Source organism: Erythrolamprus reginae, chromosome 4 (assembly GCF_031021105.1).
Source record: "Erythrolamprus reginae isolate rEryReg1 chromosome 4, rEryReg1.hap1, whole genome shotgun sequence".
Taxonomy (NCBI): domain Eukaryota; kingdom Metazoa; phylum Chordata; class Lepidosauria; order Squamata; family Dipsadidae; genus Erythrolamprus; species Erythrolamprus reginae.
The window spans coordinates 29,667,673-29,691,527 of record NC_091953.1 but is presented as its reverse complement, the minus strand read 5'-3'; the positions used below and the strand labels follow the sequence as shown (position 1 = coordinate 29,691,527).

Below are 23,855 nucleotides of genomic sequence, written 5' to 3'. Positions count from 1 at the left end.
GCTTATACTACATCAATATATTACAAAATCCTAGTTCCTTGGAAGAATGTGAAGCATATAAATGCCAAAACCAAACCTAAGTCTATCCGTCATGAACAAATTATGATGATGATGATTATGATACCCCTCAGTGAAGGATATTTAAAAAATATTTTTATTGATTTTTTTACAATATAAACACCCGCAGAACATAAAACAAGTGTTTTGTGAATTGTGCCCACCACCAGACAAACATTCATGCCCCACCACCAAATCGGGGTTGTTTCTTGTATAAACCATTTTAACCCAAGAGCAAAGTATCTATTTACATATTATAAAGTGATTCCAATTTGTTTCTTGTAGCTTGGTCTCGGATTCTACTCGCCATATATCATCTTATGTTGTCCCATCGTCCCATCAGTTGTCGCAAATCAGTTTCATTAACCAAATTCATCCTTTTATCCATAATCTCAAATTGAATGTGATCCACCATGTACCGGTACCAATTTTGCATTGTCCATCCTTCCAACCCAAGACTATTACCGCCTGAGCTCTTTCTATCGCTGCTTGTTTTATTTATCTAAATTCTCCCATCGCATTACTTTTAACTAAGGATATTGACATACATAGCTGGAATATTGTAGTAGATCTAAGCAGAACTAAAAGCCTTTAATAAGAATATAGTACTAGAAAAGTAATGACAACGAGTCTTGTCTTTCATCAATGCAGAATGTTGACAGACTTTACTTATGAAAGCATTGGAAGAATTATTTGAAAGACAGGGAAGAAGATATGGAAGTATGTCAGAGAGACTTGCTGAGTACCAGAGAGACCAGACTGACCTACAAGAAAAACCAGATGAAAAAACAGAAAAGAGCAAAGCATTACATGGCCAGTAAATTTAAAAAAATAAGCAAAACAGAAATAACAAGAGCAATGGTTCAATGTCTAAAAGCAAGAATGTTAAAGTAGGAGACAGAGGGGCTACACAAGACCAGGCCTTAAGAACAAATGCATACAAAGGCAAAATTGGGGGGGAAAGCAGCAAAAAGAAAATTGTGCCTCTGCAAGGAAACTGAACGAGTGGACCACCTAGTTAGCTGCTGCAAGAAGATCACACAGACTGACAACAAATAAAGGCATGACATTTATCAACTATGGTACATTGGACTATTTGCAAGAAATAACATTTGTCTACAAGCAAGAACTGATGGAATCTACAAACTAAACAAGGTAATAAAAATGAAGACGTTGAAGTTCTCTGCGACTTTACAATTTGAATATACAAGCACCTGCCACATAATACCCCAACTTAAACTTAAACCTGCCACATAATACCCCAAAGTCAATAATAAAGACAAAACTTCAGCATAATAGATGTTGCGATGCCTGAAGCCCGCAGATGATAACTGGCAAAAATCACACAATACAAAGGCCTGCCAATAGAAGTAGAATGACTGTGGCAAAAATAACAAAGATGGTACCAATAGTAATATATGTCTGATATATAAGACAAAGATAGGCTTGTAATATTATTATTGTATTGAGAAATATTGACTTGACTGTGCTATTTTTAAAAGTAAACACTATTGCATACACTTTAATTTATCTCCTGGATATCTGCTGGAATCCCACGTTTTCCTCTGTGCATGTCCTTGATAACTCAAGGGTTCTGCACACTTCTTAACATCCTGAAGAGTGAACACTAAAGAAATTCATTTCTCAAATAGAATAGAATAAAAGTTGTGTTTTTTGGTTTTGTTTGAAGAGGTAAAGGACTGTAGCTGTCTTCAGGCAAAACAAATAATCTGCAGATATAGTGTTCCCTCGATTTCCGCAGGGGGTACGTTCCGAGACCGCCCGCGAAAGTCGAATTTCCCCGAAGTAGAGATGCGGAAGTAAATACACCATTTCTGGCTATGGACAGTATCACAAGCCTTCCCTTAACATTTTAAACCCCTAAATTACCATTTCCCATTCCCTTAACAACCATTTACTCACCATTATTACTGGTACTCACCATTGAATAAGACACTTAGTGATCCTGATATTTATAAACATAATTATTTATTAACAATAATAATTATTTTTTATTATTTATTTGCAAAAATTATTAGTTTGGCGATGACATATGACGTCATTGGGTGGGAAAAACCGTGTCATTGGGTGGGGAAAACCGTGGTATAGGAAAAAAAGCCACAAAGTATTTTTTAATTAATATTTTTTTAAAAACCGTGGTATAGGCTATTCGCGAAGTTCGAACCCGCCAAAATTGAGGGAACACTGTACTATGAATTATGTATCTTTTTCTTCTTGAGTATTTTGCAGTTTTGTTACATAACTACAGACCTCATGATCTTGGAGGGAAATTATATACATGACACATAAAATTTGCAGCTGCGAACAAGCTTGTGGCTTTCATCGTATCTCATAGTAACATAGTAGTCTAGACCAGTGATGGCGAACCTTTTTTTCTTCGGGTGCCAAAAGAGCATAGGCACGCGCTATAGTGGCAGGAAACTGGTCGGGCCTTCAGACCGCTCTCAAATTTCCTGGGAAATTTTTCCGGGCTCGGGTTCTTAAGTAGAAAATGGTTCTTAAGTAGAGGTACCACTGTACTTCTGTACTAGTTGGCAGGTTGTTTTGTGGTTACTTGGAAGTGCTGATTATTAAACTTGGAAATTCCTACATGCCAACTAAATGTTTTGTCTTTCTAGTCTGCTTTCTGCTTTACGTCATTTTCGATGTATGAAGTAGCCAGCTGAAAAAAATCCAGCTGAAAATGTTCTGATCTTAAGGCACAAAGAAAACAAGTTATTAAAATATTATCTTTCTTTTTCAGATAATGTTTCTTTTAAAAGAAAAGATAGAGCAATCAAAATGATGAATACGGCTTGTTTGTTTTTTTAAATTAAATATATATAATTATGGATTCCTCCATTGACTCTGAATCAAATACTAATGTTTAGTTTTGGATACAAATAGTTGTGTAATTCATTTATTTGGTCTAGGTAGAGATAAAGATATTATAGTGCAAGAAAACATTGCATTCATAGCAAACTTAAATTATTCTTGGTCTTATTATTTTGTGATTTAATCTCTTTTTTAAAGTGATTGGATTGAATTGTATTTAAAATATTCATAACCACTCTCCTTAAAATTTTTGATAGGACTATGACCCCAACCCTTATTTACATTGGTGTGTGAAGCTATGTACCTTTTTCTCATAATGCCATTGAGCATAGAGCAGCGGGCGGGGATGCAGCCTCTGATGCAATGCAGTACCGGTGGGAAAAGTCAACTATATATTCTGCAGAGAGAAGACAGCATTTTTAGGAATTCCATTTGTGCCAAAATACTGTATTTCTTCAGTATATAATAACAGTATATGATAACAGAAATTCCACCAACTGTCAAGATCCGAAAAGGCACAGAATAAGTCCATTGCAAATAAGCCAGAATTGATGGGTTATTTTTTTCGTGCACATTTTAAAAAACACTTTACAATTTTATTCCTACTTTCTACTGAAATCAATGAAGTCTCTACATGTAAAACGTTTCAGAGCTACACTAAAAGCCTTAATCAAGAGGACCAAGAATCAACACCACCATGCAGCTTTTTAGTTTGCAGCATTTTCAAATGAAGAAGGTACCCCACTTTGTTTCTTGGCAGGGAAATGATACTCAGGGGAGCCTTGAAAGCAGTTTGTAATACAATATTGGAAGACCATTGTTGAAATTTTTAAAAGCTCCCTGGGAAATCAGAATTCACAGGAGCTTCCTTCTAAAAAGCTTTTTGGGTACATTGCCTAAGTATATTTGATTCTCCAAGAAGATGATTACTAGCAAATAAGTATTCAGATGGTCTACAGCACGGGTGCCAAATTGGTAGCCTGCGTACCAAATGCATCATGTGCAGGCCATGCCCACCCCAACTCCATGAAAAATGTCACAATATCTCATGTGGCAGCAATGTGACGCCACACGGTTGACACCCGTGGTGTACAGCATTCAGGTATATACTTTTTCTAGGTAAAATTTGATATTTGTCTAGTAATTTTTTTTCAATACTTCTATTTACAATAAAAATAGGAAGGTTGTATATTATCCACAGGAAGCAGGTAAGAGAGGACATTGAATATGACAATTTTGTTCACTCAGTCACCATAGTAAATCTCCGACAGTATAGTTATACTGAACTTGTTTATGTTTCATCCTTGCCAATTATTACACTGACAACTAGGAATTCCAGATCGGAAAAACTTTACATTAACTAAAACAGAAGAGACAATTGGAGGCTCTAGGAAAGTGATGGCAAACCTGTGGCATGGGTTTCACAGGTGGCACACGGAGCCATATCTGCTGGCACGTGAGCCATTGCCCTAGCTCAGCTCCAACATGCTAGTGTGTGCTGGCCAGCTGATCTTTGGCTCTAGGAGGGTGTTTTTGGCTTCCAGAGAGATGGGGGAGGGTGTTTTTATCCTCCCCCAGTTCCAGGGAAGCCTTTGGAGGTTGGGGAGGGTGAAACACAAGCCTACTGGGCACACCAGAAGTTGGGAAACAGGCCGTTTCCAGCCTCCAGAGGGCCTGGGGGTGGTGGATTGTATTGGCCTTCCCCAGGCATTGAATTATGGATATGGGCACTCGTGCATGCGCAGTAGTGTGCACGCACACTATTTTGGCACCCAAGGAAAAAAAGGTTTGCCATTACTGCTCTAGGACATCATTTGCCAATATAGATAGCTTTTCTAACTGTAGATTTCAAGCTCCAGAATTCTGGAAATGAAAATTCTGGAGATGAAATTCATACATCTGGATATTGCCTAAGTTGCTAATCATTGCTTAGAGCTATGCTTAAGTCTTCCATTCAGGTACTTCCAGGACCCTATTCCAAAAATTTTACCATTTTGATATGGTATGTACAGTACATGAAAACTCTAGTGTAAGTCTTCACATAACTAAAAAACAAACTCCATCAAATCCTCTTTAATGTTCCATTAGTATCCAGAAAGTATTACAGTGTTCGCTTGACTTTCGCGGGGGATACGTTCCAAGACCACCTGCAAAAGTCAAGTTTCCGCGAAGTGGAGACCCTTCCTTCCTTCCTTCCTTCCTTCCTTCCTTCCTTCCTTCTTCCCCCTCCCTCCTCCATTCCTGGTTTTACTTATCTCCCAGTACCCATAGGGGCAACGGGGCGGCAAGCTGGAATTCTGCAGCTGATGGCCCTCTGCTTGAAGCAACTTCACCGACCGCTGTGCCCTCCCAAAGGCGCCCCTGAAGGTGGGAAATTAAGGTGGGGGCTGATGGAGCCGAGCTCCATCCCGCCAGATAATTGAAGCTGCCCCGCAGGCTCCTCCGCTGACTGGATGCGTTGAGGGGATGTCTACCTGCTTCTCGGAAACTTCTGCTGTGCGCCCCGCCTCAATTGCCCGGCGGTGGGCATTCCTCCTGGGGTCCTTGCCGGCACTGCAGCGGCAGCGGCTGTCCCCAAGGCCGCCTGACAGTCATCAGCTAGAGGCCAGCGGCTCAGCCCCAGGGATAAGTGGGCTGCGTGGCATCCAGCCGGCGGAGGAGCCCGTGGGACAGCTTTGATCATCCGGCAGGATGAGGCTCAGCTCCATTAGCCCCCACCCTAATTTCCCGCCTTTGGGGGAGCCTTTGGGAGGGCGCAGCGGTCAGTGAAGGCGTTCCGAGCAGAGGGCTGCAGAATTCCCGAGCTGCAGAATTCCCGAGCTGAGGCCGCCACCATAGGAGATGCTGGCAGCGAGCACAGCAAAGCCCCCAGCCTTCCGCCCTGTTTCCCCGGCTTCAAGTGGAGCATACCAACACTCTGAGAATTAAAGGGGAGGGATGGGGAGGCTGGGGCAGAAGTGGAGCTTTTATTTAAAGTAGCAGGATGGCTTCTTTAAATAAATTTTAAAAAATTATTTCAAAAAAATTATTTTTATTTTTTTAGTTTTTTGTTTGTTTGTTGATTGATTGATTGAAAATTGGTATGGACTTTTCGCAAAAGTCGGATATGTGAAAGTCAAGGGACCACTGTACTTGTATGCATGACATAGTACCATCTACTTGGCATCAATGACTGTCTCAAAGAGGTGGCCCGCAACCTTTTGGGCACTAGGCACTGGTTCCATGGAGAAAGATTTTTCCATAGACCAGGGTGGGTAGGTGTTTGCATGCTGCCCTGCATCCTACTGATGGGGCATCACTTGTTTTTGCAGCTGGTTGATGATATGTTGCACCAATCCATGGACTGGGAGTTGGGGATCCCTGCTTTAAAGACAGCCCATTATCAATAAACGTTGTTGTGGCATTCTTGAGAACAAGCAGATTTATTTTCTAGATGAATGTTCTAAAAAGAATAAATCCTTTACAATTTGTAACTCTTTATTTTTAGGATTAAATCTAATAAATAAAAGTGATCTAATACAATTATAATAGGAAATAGTTGTGTGGCAAGTAAATCTAATACAGTATTTAACAAATGAAAATTTTCTCAGGTATCTATTTTCTTTAATTACCTGGAGGAATGTGAGTATACTGTATGTTTTCCTTGAAACATTCTTTCATTTTATAACACTGGCTCTTTGAAAAGAGCCAATCCTTATTTTTGTTTGATTTTACTCTGTTTTTGTTAGCTTTTAGATATAAATAATTCTTACGCAAACCGGAACTGAAGTCAAAGAAGCCAGTATTATGAAATGAAAGAATGGGAATAGTTCCATGGAGCTTGGCATCATCCTGTAAAGTTCAATTCCTTAAATTTGGTTTTCCTTGGGACTAATCAGTTGAGGCAGTTTTATTTTTAGCATTTCTCTGTTATCTCAACCAGAGTATAGTGTTTAAATTCAGAATTAATTTTAAATGTTCAACAAAACACACAACAAAGATTGTTAATTGCGTTTCTAGGCCTCAAAACATTAAAAAGACTAAACTTCAGAATTAGAACCCCTGAGGGGCTTCTAAGAAGTACATAAAAAAGATAACAGACTGAAAAATGACCGGGTAGATTTCTCTGGAGAAATCCCATAACAGAGTACTATTAGCGAGAATAAATATTCTCTGTTATGGCAACCCACTAGACTTTGCTGGTAGAACTCAGCATGCATGCTTATTTGTTTAATTTTATTGGACATATAATATATGCGGCTCTCTCTACTCCTCTATCATTTTATTTAATCTAGAATTCTTTCCTAAGGAATTCAATTCAATTCAATTTATTAGATTTGTATTCTGCCCCTCTCCGAAGACTCAGATTACATTACAACTTTTGTTAACTGGATTTCCTATCCCCTTATTTTTGCTACAGGACTTGTGCTTTTGAATGGATTGCCATAAAGCCTATGTTGAGTTAAATGCAACAGTTTGTAACAAAGAACACACACACGCACGCACACACTACTTATTTACACTCATGAAACGGAGCTTTAGCAGTTTTTTGGTTTAAGAAAGGAAAATACCATCTGCCACTTTGCCATTCTATGCATAGAAAGGTGAATATATACTATATTGTATAGCAGAGGTGTCAATCACAAGGTCATGGGTCAGATTCGGCCCGTGATATGGTTAGATCCGGTCCATGAGGGTGTCCAGGAAATGTAAGAAGTCGGTCTGTGTTGCTTTGGCCCAGTCTACCCAATGCGAAGAGGAAACCTGCCAGCAGTTTGGACAGTGGCTTCAAGCTGGCCATGCCCAGTGAGTGGCATCAAGCTGGCCACACCCACCCATCTGGCCACACCCACACAGTCAGCCACCGAAGGTCAACCCAGCCCTGATGGGACCCCCAGCGAAATTGAATTTGACACCCCTGCTGTATACTAATAAACAAACATTTGAGTAATTGATGCTAAATAACTATTTCAACCACAAATTTGACTTTAATTTAGGAATGGATCTGCCTATATATTGGGGACTTCCTTTATTAAATAAAGTGAAAAAATGAGCCCATAAGTCAGCATATTTCTATAGTCTTAAATTAATAGAAATTAACTTGATATTAAAATGCATCCATAAGTTTTAAACTTAAGTTATTCCTGATATTTTTATTTGTCAGTGTATTTTTTTCTGTTCAGATAAATGACCTAAGCATTTTAGAGACAAAATGCATTGTCAATAACTTTCAACAGAAAACCACTTGTCCATTAATTTTTTCCAAACAAGAAGGGAATATTAAGATGTTTACCAAATTTAGTTGGACCACCGACTTTAGTGGAAATGTAAGCAAATACAGTAACACTCCAGATGTTGTTGAACTATGACTTCCAGAATATTTCACTGTTGGATATGATGAGGGGAACGGATAATAATTTATCTGAGCAACATCTGGATTGTTTTTCCAATTCTGTATGCATGGAAGCTTTCTGAAGTATTTAGGCACAGATTTAGAAAAGTGGGTAACATGATTAAAAAGCATTTGCTATATTGGGATGATTTGTCTCAGAATCAGAAAGCAGGCAGTACAGATCTAATTTAGTTATGTTTTGAATTTCTTTGCGGAACAGTGCGGTGCTTGTAATACAATTACAGATGGATTGCCAGTGTGACCACACAGGCATTATTTTTTTCAGTTTTTGAAATGATCTAAACTGTCATCCGTTAGAATAAATATATAATAAAACTGCCGCTGTGGAAGACTTTAAAAAAAAAATCTCCTAACAGTACATATTTAGTATGACTTCTGTCTAGACAATTCTCTCTTGAGTCTTTAGATTGATTTTGGCACTTTCAGTAACACTAAAAAGATGACATAATCCAGAAGCCTCTTTAAATATTGGTATCAAGACCCTATGTTGCAGAGTTGCAAATCAAATGAAAAATAAATACCGTATATACTCGAGTATAAGCCGAGTTTTTTAGCCCCAAAAATGGGCTGAAAAACACAGCCTCGGCTTATACTCGGGTCATTGACAAAGTCACCACACGAGGGCGACATTGCTTGAGCCAGAGCGAGGAGGCACCAGCTTTTGTCCCCTGTCGCATCCCCCTCCTTTGAAAGGATTTAAACTGTTTAAAAAATGGTATTTTGTGGTAGTTGCTGTCCTTGCTTGGATAGGATCTAATAATGTGTTATGAGGCAGAGCTAGACAGGAATTCTTTTTCTATCTGTCTATCTTTCTATCTATCTATTTTTCTATCTATTTTTCTATCTATCTATCTATCTGTATCTATTTCTATCTATCTATCTATCTATTTTTCTATCTGTCTGTCTGTCTATCTATCTTTCTATATCTATCTATCTATCTATTTCTTTCTATCTATCTATCTATCTATCTATTTTTCTGTCTGTCTGTCTATCTATCTTTCTATTTATATCTATCTATCTATCTATCTATCTATCTATTTGGTTTTCTATGCTGATAACCTCACAGCAGCTAATGCTGAAGCTCTTCTTTGGATACACTTATTTGTTTGTTTGTTTGTTTATTTATTTAATTGGATTTGTATGCAATCCCTCTCCAAGGACTCAGGGTGGCTCACAGCATATATAAAAACAGAACAATAATGTAAATCCAATTAATGATGAGAAGGAATCCAGTTTTGAAGGATTTTAACTCTTAGGTTTTAGCTTTGTTCCTGATCGAGCTACTTTTTTTACTTTTTAATTTATTGTTAATATTGTTAATTTGTTTACCCTCTTTTAAATTTACAGAGCTAGTTTACTGGTTTTCTTTAAAATAAATATTCTAAAACATGTCTCAATTAATGTAATTTTATTGTTTTCCATTTTTATAAGTTACCAGTAACCACTGCATTTTCTAACCTCGGCTTATACTCGGGTCAATACGTTTTCCCAGTTTTTGTGGCAAAAATTGGTGCCTCGGCTTATACTCGGGTCGGCTTATACTCGAGTATATACGGTAAATGAGTATTCAATAAAGGGGGGAAAAAACAACTCACCAATCCCTCTCTGGGCCTTAACAAAGGGCTGAAGATTTTTAAAATTATGGTATACAGTATTATGTTTCACACAGGATCCAGACTGCATCTGTTATTAAATCTGCGATTGTGTGATCTCTTTAGCAATACATTAATCATCAAATCATCAAAGCCATTGATGGTTGCTGCTACACTTATTCTTATCTCTCCTGCTTGGTTTTATCACATATTTTGTGGTGTGTCATTATTATCATTATGGTTTGATAGCTACAGGCAAGCAGAAATTAAATGCAGGTATATACACTGAATTCCATATGGGAATATCAGCAGACTGGCAAAGGAGAGATCAATATTGATAGAGTATACATCAATAAGTCACTATTTTGGGGGACGTTGTAATTTCAAATGGTTACTAAATGAACCGTTGTTAAGTCAATGACTACCTGTAGATTATTTATTTTTTAGAAGCCTGTAGAGATTCTCAGTCATCCAAGTCATGGTTGTACCAAAGGTGTTTTTTCTGGAGGCAACTTTTAGAACTACCCTAATTCAAATATTACAGCAAACTACTATTGAATTTGAAGATGTCAAGTCTAGTCAGTGCAGAAATCCAAATTAAAGCCTCTCCACAAATGGCGGTCTACTTTCTGTTTAATTGCACCCAGTGAAAGGAATCCCACCACCTCTCACTAGCAAACCCATTACAGCAATAAGCAGGGCTTTATTTTCTTACGACTCAATTGGAATCAGTTTCCTGTAATTTCAATTATTACATATTGTGCGTTCTTGTATAGCAGGGAATAGCTGTAATGTCCTTTTCAGTTACTTGAAGAATGTCTCATATCCTTACACAGTCATATTTTCCTAAGGCTAAACATACCCTTAATATGTCTTAATTTCTAGTCTCTTGTTCTCTTTCTGTGACCAGAACCAGACATTGTACTACAGATTGGAGCCTGACCAAAGCATAATAAAGTGAAGGGATTAATTCTGTTAAAGCAGCTCAAAATCGCATGGGTATGTTATTTGTTATTTTTTTTAATTGCAACCACCTTGTACTGAAGTTCCATTAAATCCTTTCACTCTGTCCATTTGAGGAGTTCAGTCCATTATTCCAAGCCTTTCCCTTCTGCTAGTCTTTAATTAATTTTCCCAAAGCCAAGAAACACAAAATTTAAGATGTAAAAGAGGTAACTATACAAACTTAGGATTCGCTGTGAGGAAGAATTGAAGGGGTTTTGTTGTCGGTGAAACACTTAAGTATTGCCTTAAAGTGTTGTTAAATTTTGCATCCTGCCACGATGGAAAAAGGATATTGAGACTCTAGAAAAAGATGCATAGAAGAGCGACAAAGATGATTAGGAGACTGGAGGCTAAAACATGAAGAACGGTTGCAGGGACTGGGCATGGCTAGTTTAATGAAAAGGGGAGACATGGGTTGCCACAAAGAAGAAGGAGTCAACCTCTTTTCCAAAGCACCTGAGGGTAGAACAAGAAGCAATGGGTGGAAACTAAACAAGGAGAGAAGTAACTTAGAACTAAGGAGAAATTTCCTGACAGTCAGAACGGTTGATCAGCTTGCCTCCAGAAGTTGTGAATGCCCCAACACTGGAAGTTTTTAAGCAGATGTTGGATAACCATCTGTCTGAAGTTGTGTAGGGTTTTCTGCCTAAGCAGAGGGTTTGACTAGAAGACCTCCAAGGTACCTTCCAACTCTGTTATTAATTTGGATATTAATCATATTTGGATATTAATCATATCCAAACATGCAAAGGGAGAGTTTTTTTAAAATGCAGATGTAGAAATTGGAATACTGTACAAAACAAAACGAACAAAAAACTTTCCAAAGACAGCAACCACAAACGGTAAAATTGTAAATCTGATTTTAATGTTAATTTTATGGATTATATTGTATTTTACCCAGAGCCCCTTTTGAGGTAGGGAAGTGGTTAAAAATACAAAAAATAAGCAAACAAAAATCTTCAATAGTTGTTGATCTGTTGAGTAAAATCTTAGGTTTCAAAGTGTATGCAGATTTTCCTCCAGAGAATATAATTAGAGAGATTAGAACATTTTAGTTTCCTAATTAGAGCTGGTTATGACCCAGCATAATTTCATTTATGGGAATTTGAGACCAGTAAAAGCCAGCTTCATAATAATAGAAGCTAATTGGTGTCTTATTTAGTAGATGCCTTCATTCCTGGTGTAATTTAGCTGTCCAACAAATCAGAAAATAACCTAGCAGTTGAATCTAAGTTGGGAAGAGTGAATTGATTATGTATACCATTAGAATAATGGTATTATATATATATATATAATAGCATTGTGTTGACCATGACAATGAAACTGCAATTCTAGTGTCCAGAGTGAGTATCCAGCAAATCTGGAAAACAGGGAAATCAGGGAATTATCAGGGAAATCGGCGGTTCGGAAAATATCGGAATTATCAGGGAATTCGTGAAAAAAATAGAATAAATCGGGGGGGGGGGAGAACAAACTGTATTAAAATGTTTAAAAATCAGGGGGAAATCATGTAAAGGAACCGGATCTTGCAAAAAAGAGCATAACTGGCAACAGCTTGCTTCCTTAACTACTGATATTTCTCCACGGTTTAGCTGTTTAGTATGACATCATCTACGACCCCGCCTTAAGATTGCAAAAAGTGATTCCATTACCCAGGTCAATGAAACTCATAAATATGAGTCAGTTGCCAAGTGTCTGAATTGCAGCATAATCTGAATTATGCTGCAATGGTCATAAGTGTGAAAAATGGCCATAAGTCATTTTATTCAGTACTGTTATAACATTGAACAGTCACTAAATAAACTGTTGTAAGTCAAGGACTACATGTATTACTAACTTTACAGATGTCATACCTAGATCTGAAGAGAACTTATTGGATCTGAAAAGAGATTTTTTGTTTTTAAAAAATCTAGACTTTAAAAATGGTTGAAAATGGGAAGTGGAAAAATGAAACTGCAGTATAGTATATTGTCAAACAGAAAAATGTGGTGATTACCTCGGAAGTTACTTTATTTTATTAGGAAGCTTAGAGTAAAATGTTAAGTCATAGTGCTGCTTACTTTAAAGAAGAAATCGAAGAAACCTCTTGTCTTTTTTTTTCATAGATGCTAACTATTTTTAGCTTATTGTATTAATGCATGGCACATTCTGCAATCAACTTTTCCTTTGTTGTTTCTGCTAATTGTGTCTTTTATCCAAGAGTTCATTTGTACCTTTATTGTTATAGGTTAGATTATGTTTGTTTCCTTTTCAAATCTTCTTGTTGAACATATTTCCAAAGCTGAAAATAAATACATTTTTGCACACACACACCCCAAATCTCCTTTAACCTGGGAGGAAGGATGGGAAGGCAGGGATGTGCAAATTAATTCTTACATGATCTGTTCTCTGCATAGAAGAACTGGCTCTGGGTGGTTCATGTGCAATTAGAAATGAGCATGTTTGGTTTGCATATGAACAACAAGGCTGCTTTAGTCCAGGAGCGCATTATTATTATTATTATTATTATTATTATTATTATTATTATTATTTATTGGATTTATATCCCACCCCTCTTCGAGTTCTCAATTGTTCCTAATGTGGTTGGACTTGCAATCTAAAAACAGATGAAGCTGTTGATCCATTTCTAAATGGTGACATCAATTGTTCTAGGCAGAAAAGGTTTTTTAAAGAGAAGAGCAGGAAAAATTAAAGGCTGAGTGATTTTTTTAGTGATAACAGCTGAGGGGAGAAAGTCAAAGCTTTTGGAAGATTTGGAGATCTGCAGGCCCTTGGGACATTTTGTTCTGGGACCTACCGAGAGCATCCAGAAATAAGTATACATGCTATGTAAAGGAAGTAATAGCAACATTGGGTATCTTTTTTTCTGAGGAAGGGAAGAAAGAGAGAAATTTGCACCAGCATTGCAAGACCTACTATCCCATAATAGCAATAGCATTTAGACTTATATACCGTTTCATAGTGCTTTTATAGCCCTCTCTAAGTGGTTTACAGAATCAGCACATTGCCCCCAACAATCTAGGTCCTCATTTTACCCACCTTGGAAGGATGGAAGGCTGAGTCAACCTTGAACTGGTGGTGAGACTTGAACTGCTGAACTACAGCTAGCAGTTAGCTGAAGTAGCCTGCAATGCTGCACTCTAACCATTGCGCCACCCCGATAATATCACTCTGAGGTTCATGTCGGCTTTTATTTTGGCTGAACTGTAGATTATCTTAGTTATTTCTTTCTTCCTGCTTTTTTCTTTGTTTTGATTATTTAGTTTTCTTTATTTAGTATTTCCCAGGTAAGAAATACCTCAGGAAAAACTTTGTTGATAAATTTTTCCTAACTTTTAAAAGAAGTTTTGTAATAAGATGCACATTTATAATTTATTGTAATTTATATAATGAACACATATGCAATCTTATCTAGTAACTATGATAATACTTGTGGTTTTTGACAATATCTATCTATCTATTTATTTATTTATTTATTTGATTTGTATGCCGCCCCTCTCCGTAGACTCGCGGCTCACAATACAATAAAACAGTTCATGACAAATCTAATAATTTACAATTTAAAATATTAAAAAACCCCATTATTAAAAAGACATACATACAAACATACCATACGTAAATTATATAGGCCCGGGGGAAATATCTCAGTTCCCCCATGCCTGACGACAAAGGTGGGTTTTGAGAAGTTTACGAAAGGCAAGGAGGGTAGGGGCAGTTCTAATCTCTGGGGGGAGCTGGTTCCAGAGAGTCGGAGCTGCCACAGAGAAGGCTCTTCCCCTGGGGCCCGCCAACCGACATTGTTTAGTTGACGGGACCCGGAGAAGGCCACTCTGTGGGACCTAATCGGTCGCTGGGATTCGTGCAGCAGAAGGTGGTCTCGGAGATATTCTGGTCCGATGCCATGTAGGGCTTTATAGGTCATAACCAACACTTTGAATTGTGACCGGAAACTGATCAGCAACCAATGCAGACTGCGGAGTGTTGGTGTAACATGGGCATACCTAGGGAAGCCCATTACTTCTCTCGCAGCTGCATTCTGCACGATCTGAAGTTTCCGACCACTTTTCAAAGGCAGCCCCATGTAGAGAGCGTTACAGTAGTCGAACCTCGAGGTGATGAGGGCATGAGTGACTGTGAGCAGTGAGTCCCGGTCCAAATAGGGCCGCATCTGGTGCGCCAGGCGAACCTGGGCAAACGCCCCCCTCGACACAGATGAAAGATGTATCTCTAATGTGAGCTGTGGATCGAGGAGGGCGCCCAAGTTGCGGACCCTCTCCGAGGGGGTCAATAATCCCCCCCCCAGGGTAATGGACGGACAGATGGAATTGTCCTTGGGAGGCAAAACCCACAGCCACTCCGTTTTATCAGGGTTGAGTTTGAGTCTGTTGACACCCATCCAGGCCCCAACAGCCTCCAGACACCGGCACATCACTTCCACTGTTTCGTTGATTGGACAATATGTGATATTGCTTAGAAACTGAAGTGACCCCAAAAAAGGCAAAAAGAAATATGACAATAATTCTCTTCTTTTGCAGAATTGTTCTCTACTTGAAAATACTGGGACTAAATATATCCAGCAAAAGCCGCAGATTATGTGTAGAAAAGGCTGATTTTGAAGGCGTATCTCTTCAAGTAGTGAGATTCTTCATTAAAGAAAAAGAAGTTGAGTAATTGAAATTATAACAGTATTCTCGGATTCTTATGCACTCCAGCACCCCTATAAGTTCTCTGTTCTCCTTCACCAGCCCAGCTGTAAAGAGGCTATTGGGCTGGAAGCAAGGAGATGAAGAGGAAAAGTGGGCAGAAAAGGCTGTTGACTCTTTGGTAAAGAAGCTAAAGAAAAAAAAAGGTGCCATGGAGGAACTGGAGAGGGCACTAAGCTGTCCTGGGCAGCCCAGTAAGTGTGTGACAATCCCTCGCTCTTTGGATGGAAGGCTACAAGTATCTCATCGCAAAGGGTTGCCACACGTCATTTACTGCAGGGTGTGGCGCTGGCCTGATCTACAGTCTCATCATGAGTTAAAACCTCTGGAATGCTGTGAATTCCCATTTGGCTCAAAGCAGAAAGATGTCTGCATTAATCCTTACCATTACCGAAGAGTGGAAACTCCAGGTAAGTCAATTATCTGTTCAATGAAGGGATAGCACTGCTTTTATTGCAGATTTCATCATCATTCTGTCTACATAATAAGGGAAGCTGCACGTGAACTGTAATTGGAAAAAGTAGTTAGATCAAAGTACGTCAAACAGATGCAGAAATATTTAGTTAGGATTACATGGGAAGATCAAGAGGCTGAAAAGAAAATGTGAAAAGAGAATTCCGATGCTGCATTTATTAATCTATTAGATGGAATGGCTGAAAATAGTGTAGCAATAATAGCAACAAGTGCATATATCAATAATAAAATTAGTGCCTCTGAGATAGTGGATTATTTACATTTAATCAGGTAGTTTGAAAAATATTTTAAAATTGCAGGTGATTTTTTAATGATACAAACGTAAGAATTTATTCAACAAATGCAGCTTACTCTACCATCATATTTAATCTGTCTGGTTATGTAAATTTGTTTGTTGTTAATAACTTCTGTACCAGTTGTAAAACAAAACAAAGCTTTCTGTTCTTTTAAAAAGCTGTTGTAATACTACCCTCTTGACTATAGGTAAAATATCAAAACAAATGCTTTTAATTTTCTTTAAAAAAAATAATGTAACTTTCTGTATGTCTTGTTCTTGTCCAAGGTGCTGAAATTGTAAAGTTATTTTAGCTTCTTACTTAGGACTACATTAAATGTTATTTACACAGGAAATGTATCACTGTTGCATACATTTTTATTGGGAATCACTAAGAAAGAACTCTGTATTAGATAAGATTAATAGCTGAGCACAGTTTGGTACTTAATTTTGTGTGATTTCAAGTCATTCTTGGTTTCAAATGACAAGTCTTTCGAGATTTCTTTAAGTTTTTACCTTGTGAAGAACATCTTAAACATATACAGTGGTACCTCTACCTACAAACGCCTCTACCTATGAACTTTTCTAGATAAGAACCAGGTATTCATGATTTTTTGCCTCTTCTCAAGAACCATTTTCCACTTACAAACCCGAGCCTCCGAAACTGTAACTGGAAAAGGCAGGGAGAAGCCTCCATGGGGCCTCTCTAGAAATCTCCTTGGAGGAAACAGGGCCTCCACCCTCCCTATGGTTTCCCCAATCGCACACATTATTTGCTTTTACATTGATTCTATGGGGAAAATTGCTTCTTTTTACAAACTTTTCTACTTAAGAACCTGGTCATGGAACAAATTAAGTTCGTAAGTAGAGGCACCACTGTAATATCACTGCAGGTCAAATGTGTATCTTATAAAATACAGAGGAAAAGGAGGGAACCTATTATACAGTTTTGCTGCAATCCCACTAAAGTAGAAGGGAGGGGAACATTTCAGTGCCCACATTCATAATTCAATGGCTTGTGGGGGGGCAAAACAGCTCCCCCTACCCTCTGGAGGCCGGAATTGGCTTGTTTTCCAATTTTTGCTGGGCCCAGTAGCTTCGTGTTTCACCTTCCGCAAGCTCCAAAGGCTTCTCTGGAGCTGGGGGTAAGAACGTCCTCTCCCATCCCCTGGAGGTTTTCTGGAAGCCAGAATCGCCCTCCCAGAGCCTCTGTGAGAGCCAAAATTCAGCTGGAACAAACATGCACATCACTGTTCGCCATCACTGTTCTAAATGTTGACAGATTTTCTTGCTAGCTACCCAAAAATACTTTTAATTTTGCTCCATAGCAGTATGGCACCACAAAGTATCTTCAGAATATTGGTAGGTTATCTTTTAACTAACTTAGCAATGAAATTTTATACTGACTGCAGTTTTTAGTCTTAAAACTGTGCCACAAATCTCTAGACTCGAGGTTCCAAATAATTACTATTTCTGTTTACATACTTGTGATTAGGCAGCTCAAAAAGTAACCTAGAATGGATTATATTGAATAATGTTACAAATGTGCCAGATTTTGGTTTGTAACTTTAGCAAAGCTAAAGTTTAGAGCTAAAGACCATATATCAACCTCTCTAATGTCTATTTGAAAATTCTACAGACGGGTAATGAGATACTTCTGCCAAAGACTTGGAAGATTTTTTTATTTTCAAAACATCTGTTTTGTTCTTTTGCTGTAGTGTTACCTCCAGTGTTGGTTCCAAGACATAGCGAATTCAACCCACATCTTAGCCTCCTTGCCAAATTCCGGAATACGTCTCTTCACAGTGAGCCACTGATGCCTCACAATGCAACTTACCCTGATTCTTTCCAGCAGCCTCCCTGCACCCCTTTCCCAGCATCCCCCAATATGTACTCCCAGTCACCAAGCAGTATGAGCTACCCAGACTCCCCAGGAAATTCCTCTACACCAGGAAGTCCTTATGCGCTCACAGGTATGCAAAATACTATTCCTGAACACTAGTTGAGTGTTGCTGAGTCTACAGTAACTTCCTTTTAGGAATCAGATTGTTGGGTATTTTGATTATTATTAATATTATTTGTATTAGCAGAGTTCAGCTGGCTTAATTTGCTGCGGAGTTAGCATGGCAAGAAATAACACGTGGTTCAGAATCCCATTTGTTAGCAATGAATGATCACTCCTTCATAAAGATGAAAAATACAGTCTTTACTTACAATTATGTTGATTCATGCAATTGATAGATTGCAGGCAGATAAGTTTATATTCCAGTCCATATTAATAACTTCTGGATGGTCCCATGTGTGAGGATGGCTTTGGATTTCATCTTACACATGTGTCCTCAGCCGAGGACAATGGAGCACACAGGAGTTCAGAAGAAGAAGGTAGAAGAGAAGGGGGGAGGGCATCCACTCTGTAGAGGTTTTTATACCCTGTAGAGTGCCTGCCCCTTTTGGTCATCAAAAGGTGACACACTGATCAGTGAATTGCGACCTGACTATAGAGATGTGTTTACAAGACAGTGCAAGCATGTAGTAGAGTCGTTAAAACCAACACAGATTTTGGAATAATTTTGTTTTCTTTTTACAACCCTGTTATCCCTTAATTCACAGTAGAGTTGAGGTGACTGAATGGAGCTCAATGTTTACTGGCTGGTTGCCCTTCACAATGCCTATGTGGAGTTGGCAGGAGATAACTTTCTCTTTGCACCCTGAGAGAGAAACAAAATATCTGTCGTTACCTAGGATTGAACTCTCAACCTTCTGGCTGGGAAGTCAATGTCTTCACCACTAGACCCCCATGCCACTCTAGGGTTTTGCAATCAATTTAAATAAACTTTCAATGGTACCTTGTTTTTACAAGTTCAAGCAATTTTGATAAAAACAGCTGTATTACTCTGAGAATTTGAGTTGAAGAGTGGCTTGTTTGAGTGTTTGTTCGTTTGTTTATCAATTCTTATTATTCAACTAGCTCTAAAGACTATGTAGAGGTTACAACATAAAAAGGTAAAGGTTCCTCTCACACATATGTGCTAGTCATTCCCGACTCTAGGGGGCAGTGCTCATCTCCATTTCTAAGCCAAAGAGCCAGACATGACTAAATGCAAAAGGTGCACGGAACACTGTTACCTTCCTACCAAATGTGGCCCCTATTTTTCTACTTGCATTTTTTTACCTGCTTTCGAACTGCTAGGTTGGCAGAAGCTGGGACAAGTAACGGGAGCTCACCCCATTACATGGCACTAGGGATTCGAACTGCTGAACTGCCAATCTTTCTATTGACAAGTTCAGTGTCTTATCCAAAATTACTTAAGAGATCCAACATAAGGTAGTAGTCAAGGTCTTAAACTAGGAGCAAGGAAGCCTAGTTATTTTAGCCAAAGAAACTCCCTGATTGACTTTCAGACACTTACTCAGCCCAGTTTATTTTACAAGATTTTGTGTGTGTTTGTGTGTGTGTTAGGAAAAATAGTATGTATGCAATCCTGAGTGCAAAATGTGATAAATTGAAAAGATTTATTCAGATAGTCAAGAGAAACACTAATACAGAGTTCCAAGTATTCTTGGAAGTTGTAATAGAGAATCCGGACTCTTTGTGGTTTACATGTGCATAAAATGAAATCATTTGTAAGCATCAGATGTAATGCAGTACAATATGTGTAGCAAGTATTTATGCTTCAGTCTCTGAAGCCTCTTCTTTGTATTTATATAGGCAGATATGAAATACCAAGCCCAGCATTGTTTTCTTTTTCCTAGCTGATACACCTCCTCCACCTTATAATGCCAGAGAAACATCACGAAGCCACAACGGATGTCCTGTACATGCAGTTATAGAGAGTCCATTAGTGCTGTCACTGCCCAATGGAGGTAAATCTACTGATGGGAAGCCTGAAAGTATGTAGAGACTTGTATTTTTTTCCGTAGGGGGAAGGACGTGGCCCAGACCTGATTGATAGCCTAGAAACTATTCAATCTTCATCCAAAGTGATCCTTCATCAAATTCTTCCTCTCCGCCGACTCAAACCAGAATAGTCTTCTATTGATTTTGATTTGATATTGCTGGTATTGTTGAAGGTTTGAATTATTTTCCTCTGAGTTAGTGGGAGGAGTGGAACAGTTCCCGTTGCAAAGTGCAATTTAAAAAAGTAAAGACTAGTGATGCATGAGTTTACTTTACAGTGATACCTCGTCTTACAAACGCCTCGTCATACAAACTTTTCGAGATACAAACCCGGGGTTTAAGATTTTTTTGCCTCTTCTTACAAACTATTTTCATCTTACAAACCCACCACTGCTGCTGGGATGCCCTGCCTCTGGACTTCCGTTGCCAGCAAAGCACCTGTTTTTGCGCTGCTCGGATTCCCCTGAGGTTCCCCTCCATGGGAAACCCCACCTCTGGACTTTTTGTGATGCTGCAGGGGAATCCCAGCAGCGCAAAAACGGGCACTTCGCTGGCAACAGAAGTCCGGAGGTGGGGTTTCCCAGCAAGGGGAGCCTCAGTGATATCGCAGCATCGCAAAAACACAGAAGTCCGGAGGTGGGGTTTCCCATGGAGGGGACCCTCAGGGGAATCCCAGCAGTGCAAAAACGGGCGCTTTGGCTGGCAAAAGGGGTGAATTTTGGGCTTGCACGCATTAATCGCTTTTCCATTGATTCCTATGGGAAACATTGTTTCGTCTTACAAACTTTTCACCTTAAGAACCTTGTCCCGGAACCAATTAAGTTTGTAAGACAAGGTATCACTGTAGTTTATTTATGCAACTTTTATCCCTCTTTCAATCCATTTTACTTCTACAAGGTTGGAACAGGTTTACTCTTTAGTTCCTTACGTAAAGACGCTAGAGATGGGAGATAATTTGATTTCTTTAGTTTCCCCTCCCCCCCAACTTATGATTATTCTGCCCTATTTCTACATTTTTTTTTTGTAATTTTGTAATAGAAGATTGACGGCAGAAAAAGACCTTAGGGTCCGTCTAGTCTGCCCTTATACTATTTCCTGTATTTTATTTTAGGATGGATATATGTTTAAATTCAGTTACTGTGGATTTACCAACCACGTCTGCTGGAAGTTTGTTCCAAGAATCTACTACTCTTTCAGTAAAATATTTTCTCACGTTGCTTCTGATCTTTCCCCCAACTAACCTCAGCTTGTGTCTCCTTGTTCTTGTGTTCATTTTCCTATTAAAAACATTTCTCTCCTGAACCTGAAATTTTGTAATATTTCTAATTGTTTAAAAACATTGCCCCTCCAATTTGTTCCCACTTGCATGTATTCTTTTAATGCACACATTTTTATGTATTTTTTCTAACAAAAAAACCCTTTCACAACCATTTCCCCCATCTATTTTTTTAATACATGTTAATTGAGTTATATTACAATTCACAATGTTGCAAGTATTGTGTTGTATAACTAACTATGTTTTGGCTTGTTGTATAGATTTTGAAAATGTAATTTTAAATGTCTATATTAAAATTAAAAAATTATTACTTTTGTCTGATGTACCCTAGTACAGTGATTTTCAACCTTTCTTGAGCCACGGCACATTTTTTACATTTATGAAACCCTGGGGCACATTGAGGGGGGGGGGGCTAAAAAATGTTTGGACAAAAAAATTCTCTCTCTCTCTCTCCCTCCCCTTCACTCTATTTCTTTCTCTCTCCCTCCCTCTTTCTCTCCTTCTCCATCCCTCTTTCTTTCTCTTCCTTCCTTCCTTCCTCTTTTTTGCTGTCTCTCTCCCTCCCCCCCCTCTATGTCTTTCTCTCTCTCTCTTTCCCTCCCTCTTTCTCTCTCTCTTGCTTTCTTTCTCTCTTGCTCTCTTTCTTTCTCTTGTTTTCTCTCCCTCTCTTTCTTTCTTTCTCTCTCTCTCTCTCTTGCTTTCTTTCTCTCTTGTTCTCTCTCTCTCTCTCTTGCTTTCTTTCTCTTTCTCTCTTGCTTTCTCTCTCTCTTGCTTTCTTTCTCTCTGAGCTTTGCGGCACACCTGACCATGTCTCGCGGCACACTAGTGTGCCACGGCACACTGGTTGAAAAACACTGCCCTAGTAGACTCTGCAAGGTAACATTTTAAAGCAGTTTCTATGTTCTGCAGCCAGAATGCAGCTACCTTCTCCATGAATTTGTTTAGTCAATTTTTAAAACTTATTTACATTTTCTGCCCTGGAATGTTACCCAGATTTGTGTGTGCCAGAGTGTTGTTTCATTTGATAACTACACATTCCATAGTTTAATTATACCTTGTACAAAGAAAAATATCTGCCATTCATTTATTTCAAGATATGGCCCACATTTTCTAATATTGTGAATGGATGCACACCATCTATGATCTTATATAACTTAATATCGTGCAGAATGCAGCTGCGAGAGCAGTCATGGGCTTACCTAGGTATGCCCATGTTTCACCATCACTCCGCAGTCTGCATTGGCTGCCGATCAGTTTCCGGTCACAATTCAAAGTGTTGGTTATGACCTTTAAAGCCCTTCATGGCATTGGACCAGAATATCTCCGAGACCGCCTGCTGCCGCACGAATCCCAGCGACCGATTAGGTCCCACAGAGTGGGCCTTCTCCGGGTCCCGTCAACTAAACAATGTCGGTTGGCGGGCCCCAGGGGAAGAGCCTTCTCTGTGGCGGCACCGGCCCTCTGGAACCAACTCCCCCCGGAGATTAGAACTGCCCCTACTCTTCCTGCCCTCCGTAAACTCCTTAAAACCCACCTTTGCCGTCAGGCATGGGGGAACTGAAACATCTTCCCCTGGGCATGTTTAATTTATATATGGTATGCTTGTGTGTATGTCTGTTAGTATATGGGGTCTTTTTTTAAATCTTTAATATTTTAAATTGTCAGATTATTTATGATTTGTTTCCACGTGTTGTGAGCCGCCCCGAGTCTTCGGAGAGGGGCGGCATACAAATCTAAGTAATAAATAATAAATAAATAAATAAAAAAAATAGTTTTTTGGCCTTGCTTGCCTTATTTTTGAACTTAAAACTTGAGTTTATGAACTTAGCATGTTTCCTTGAAGAATAAATGTGTAAGGCCACAATAGTTCTATTCTTTCCTTCACCTTTACAAGTTCAGTAATGTTGTTTTAGATGCTACAGAGTTTAGTCCAGTGTTGGTGAACGTGATGTCAAAAATTCGCAAATGCCTAATTTGACTGCTGGTGTGTGTGTCACACACATACACATGTCAAGGAAAAGAGAAACAATTCTGTACATATTCATTTAAAATTAAGTGCACTTCTCGCACACACAACTGCAAATGTTGATTTCACTCAATCACTGATACTGTGCTCATTTTGGTGACTGTAATCACAGTTGTCTTCTGCACTTGTTTCTTGAAAATGAGCTTTGCTGTGCAAACAACTACCTTGCGCAATGGTTGAAAGACAATTGAAATGTATAGCTATGTTCCTATCATATTTTGCAAGTTATTATCTCATGTCACTTCCAGTTAAAATATGACGATAACATAGTGTGATAATATGGATGGTAAAAATACATATTAAGGTTTGAGTGGTCCAGCTTG

At 38.8% G+C, this 23,855-nt stretch overlaps 1 protein-coding gene across 2 annotated transcripts in view; it reads left to right on the top strand.

The window, feature by feature from the left end:
* The window catches only part of SMAD9 (SMAD family member 9), a 42,514-nt gene that overhangs the window by 6,962 nt on the left and 11,697 nt on the right, over positions 1 to 23,855 (top strand). Inside the window, exons 2-5 of one of the 2 annotated variants that reach the window (XM_070749920.1) lie at positions 10,787 to 10,875; positions 15,417 to 15,994; positions 18,051 to 18,305; positions 20,086 to 20,196. In XM_070749920.1, the coding sequence (XP_070606021.1) occupies positions 15,583 to 15,994; positions 18,051 to 18,305; positions 20,086 to 20,196 (778 nt within the window). In that variant the 5' untranslated portion in view covers positions 10,787 to 10,875; positions 15,417 to 15,582. The remainder of the gene's footprint in view (positions 1 to 10,786; positions 10,876 to 15,416; positions 15,995 to 18,050; positions 18,306 to 20,085; positions 20,197 to 23,855) is intronic. The other variant, XM_070749919.1, reaches the window with a different exon arrangement.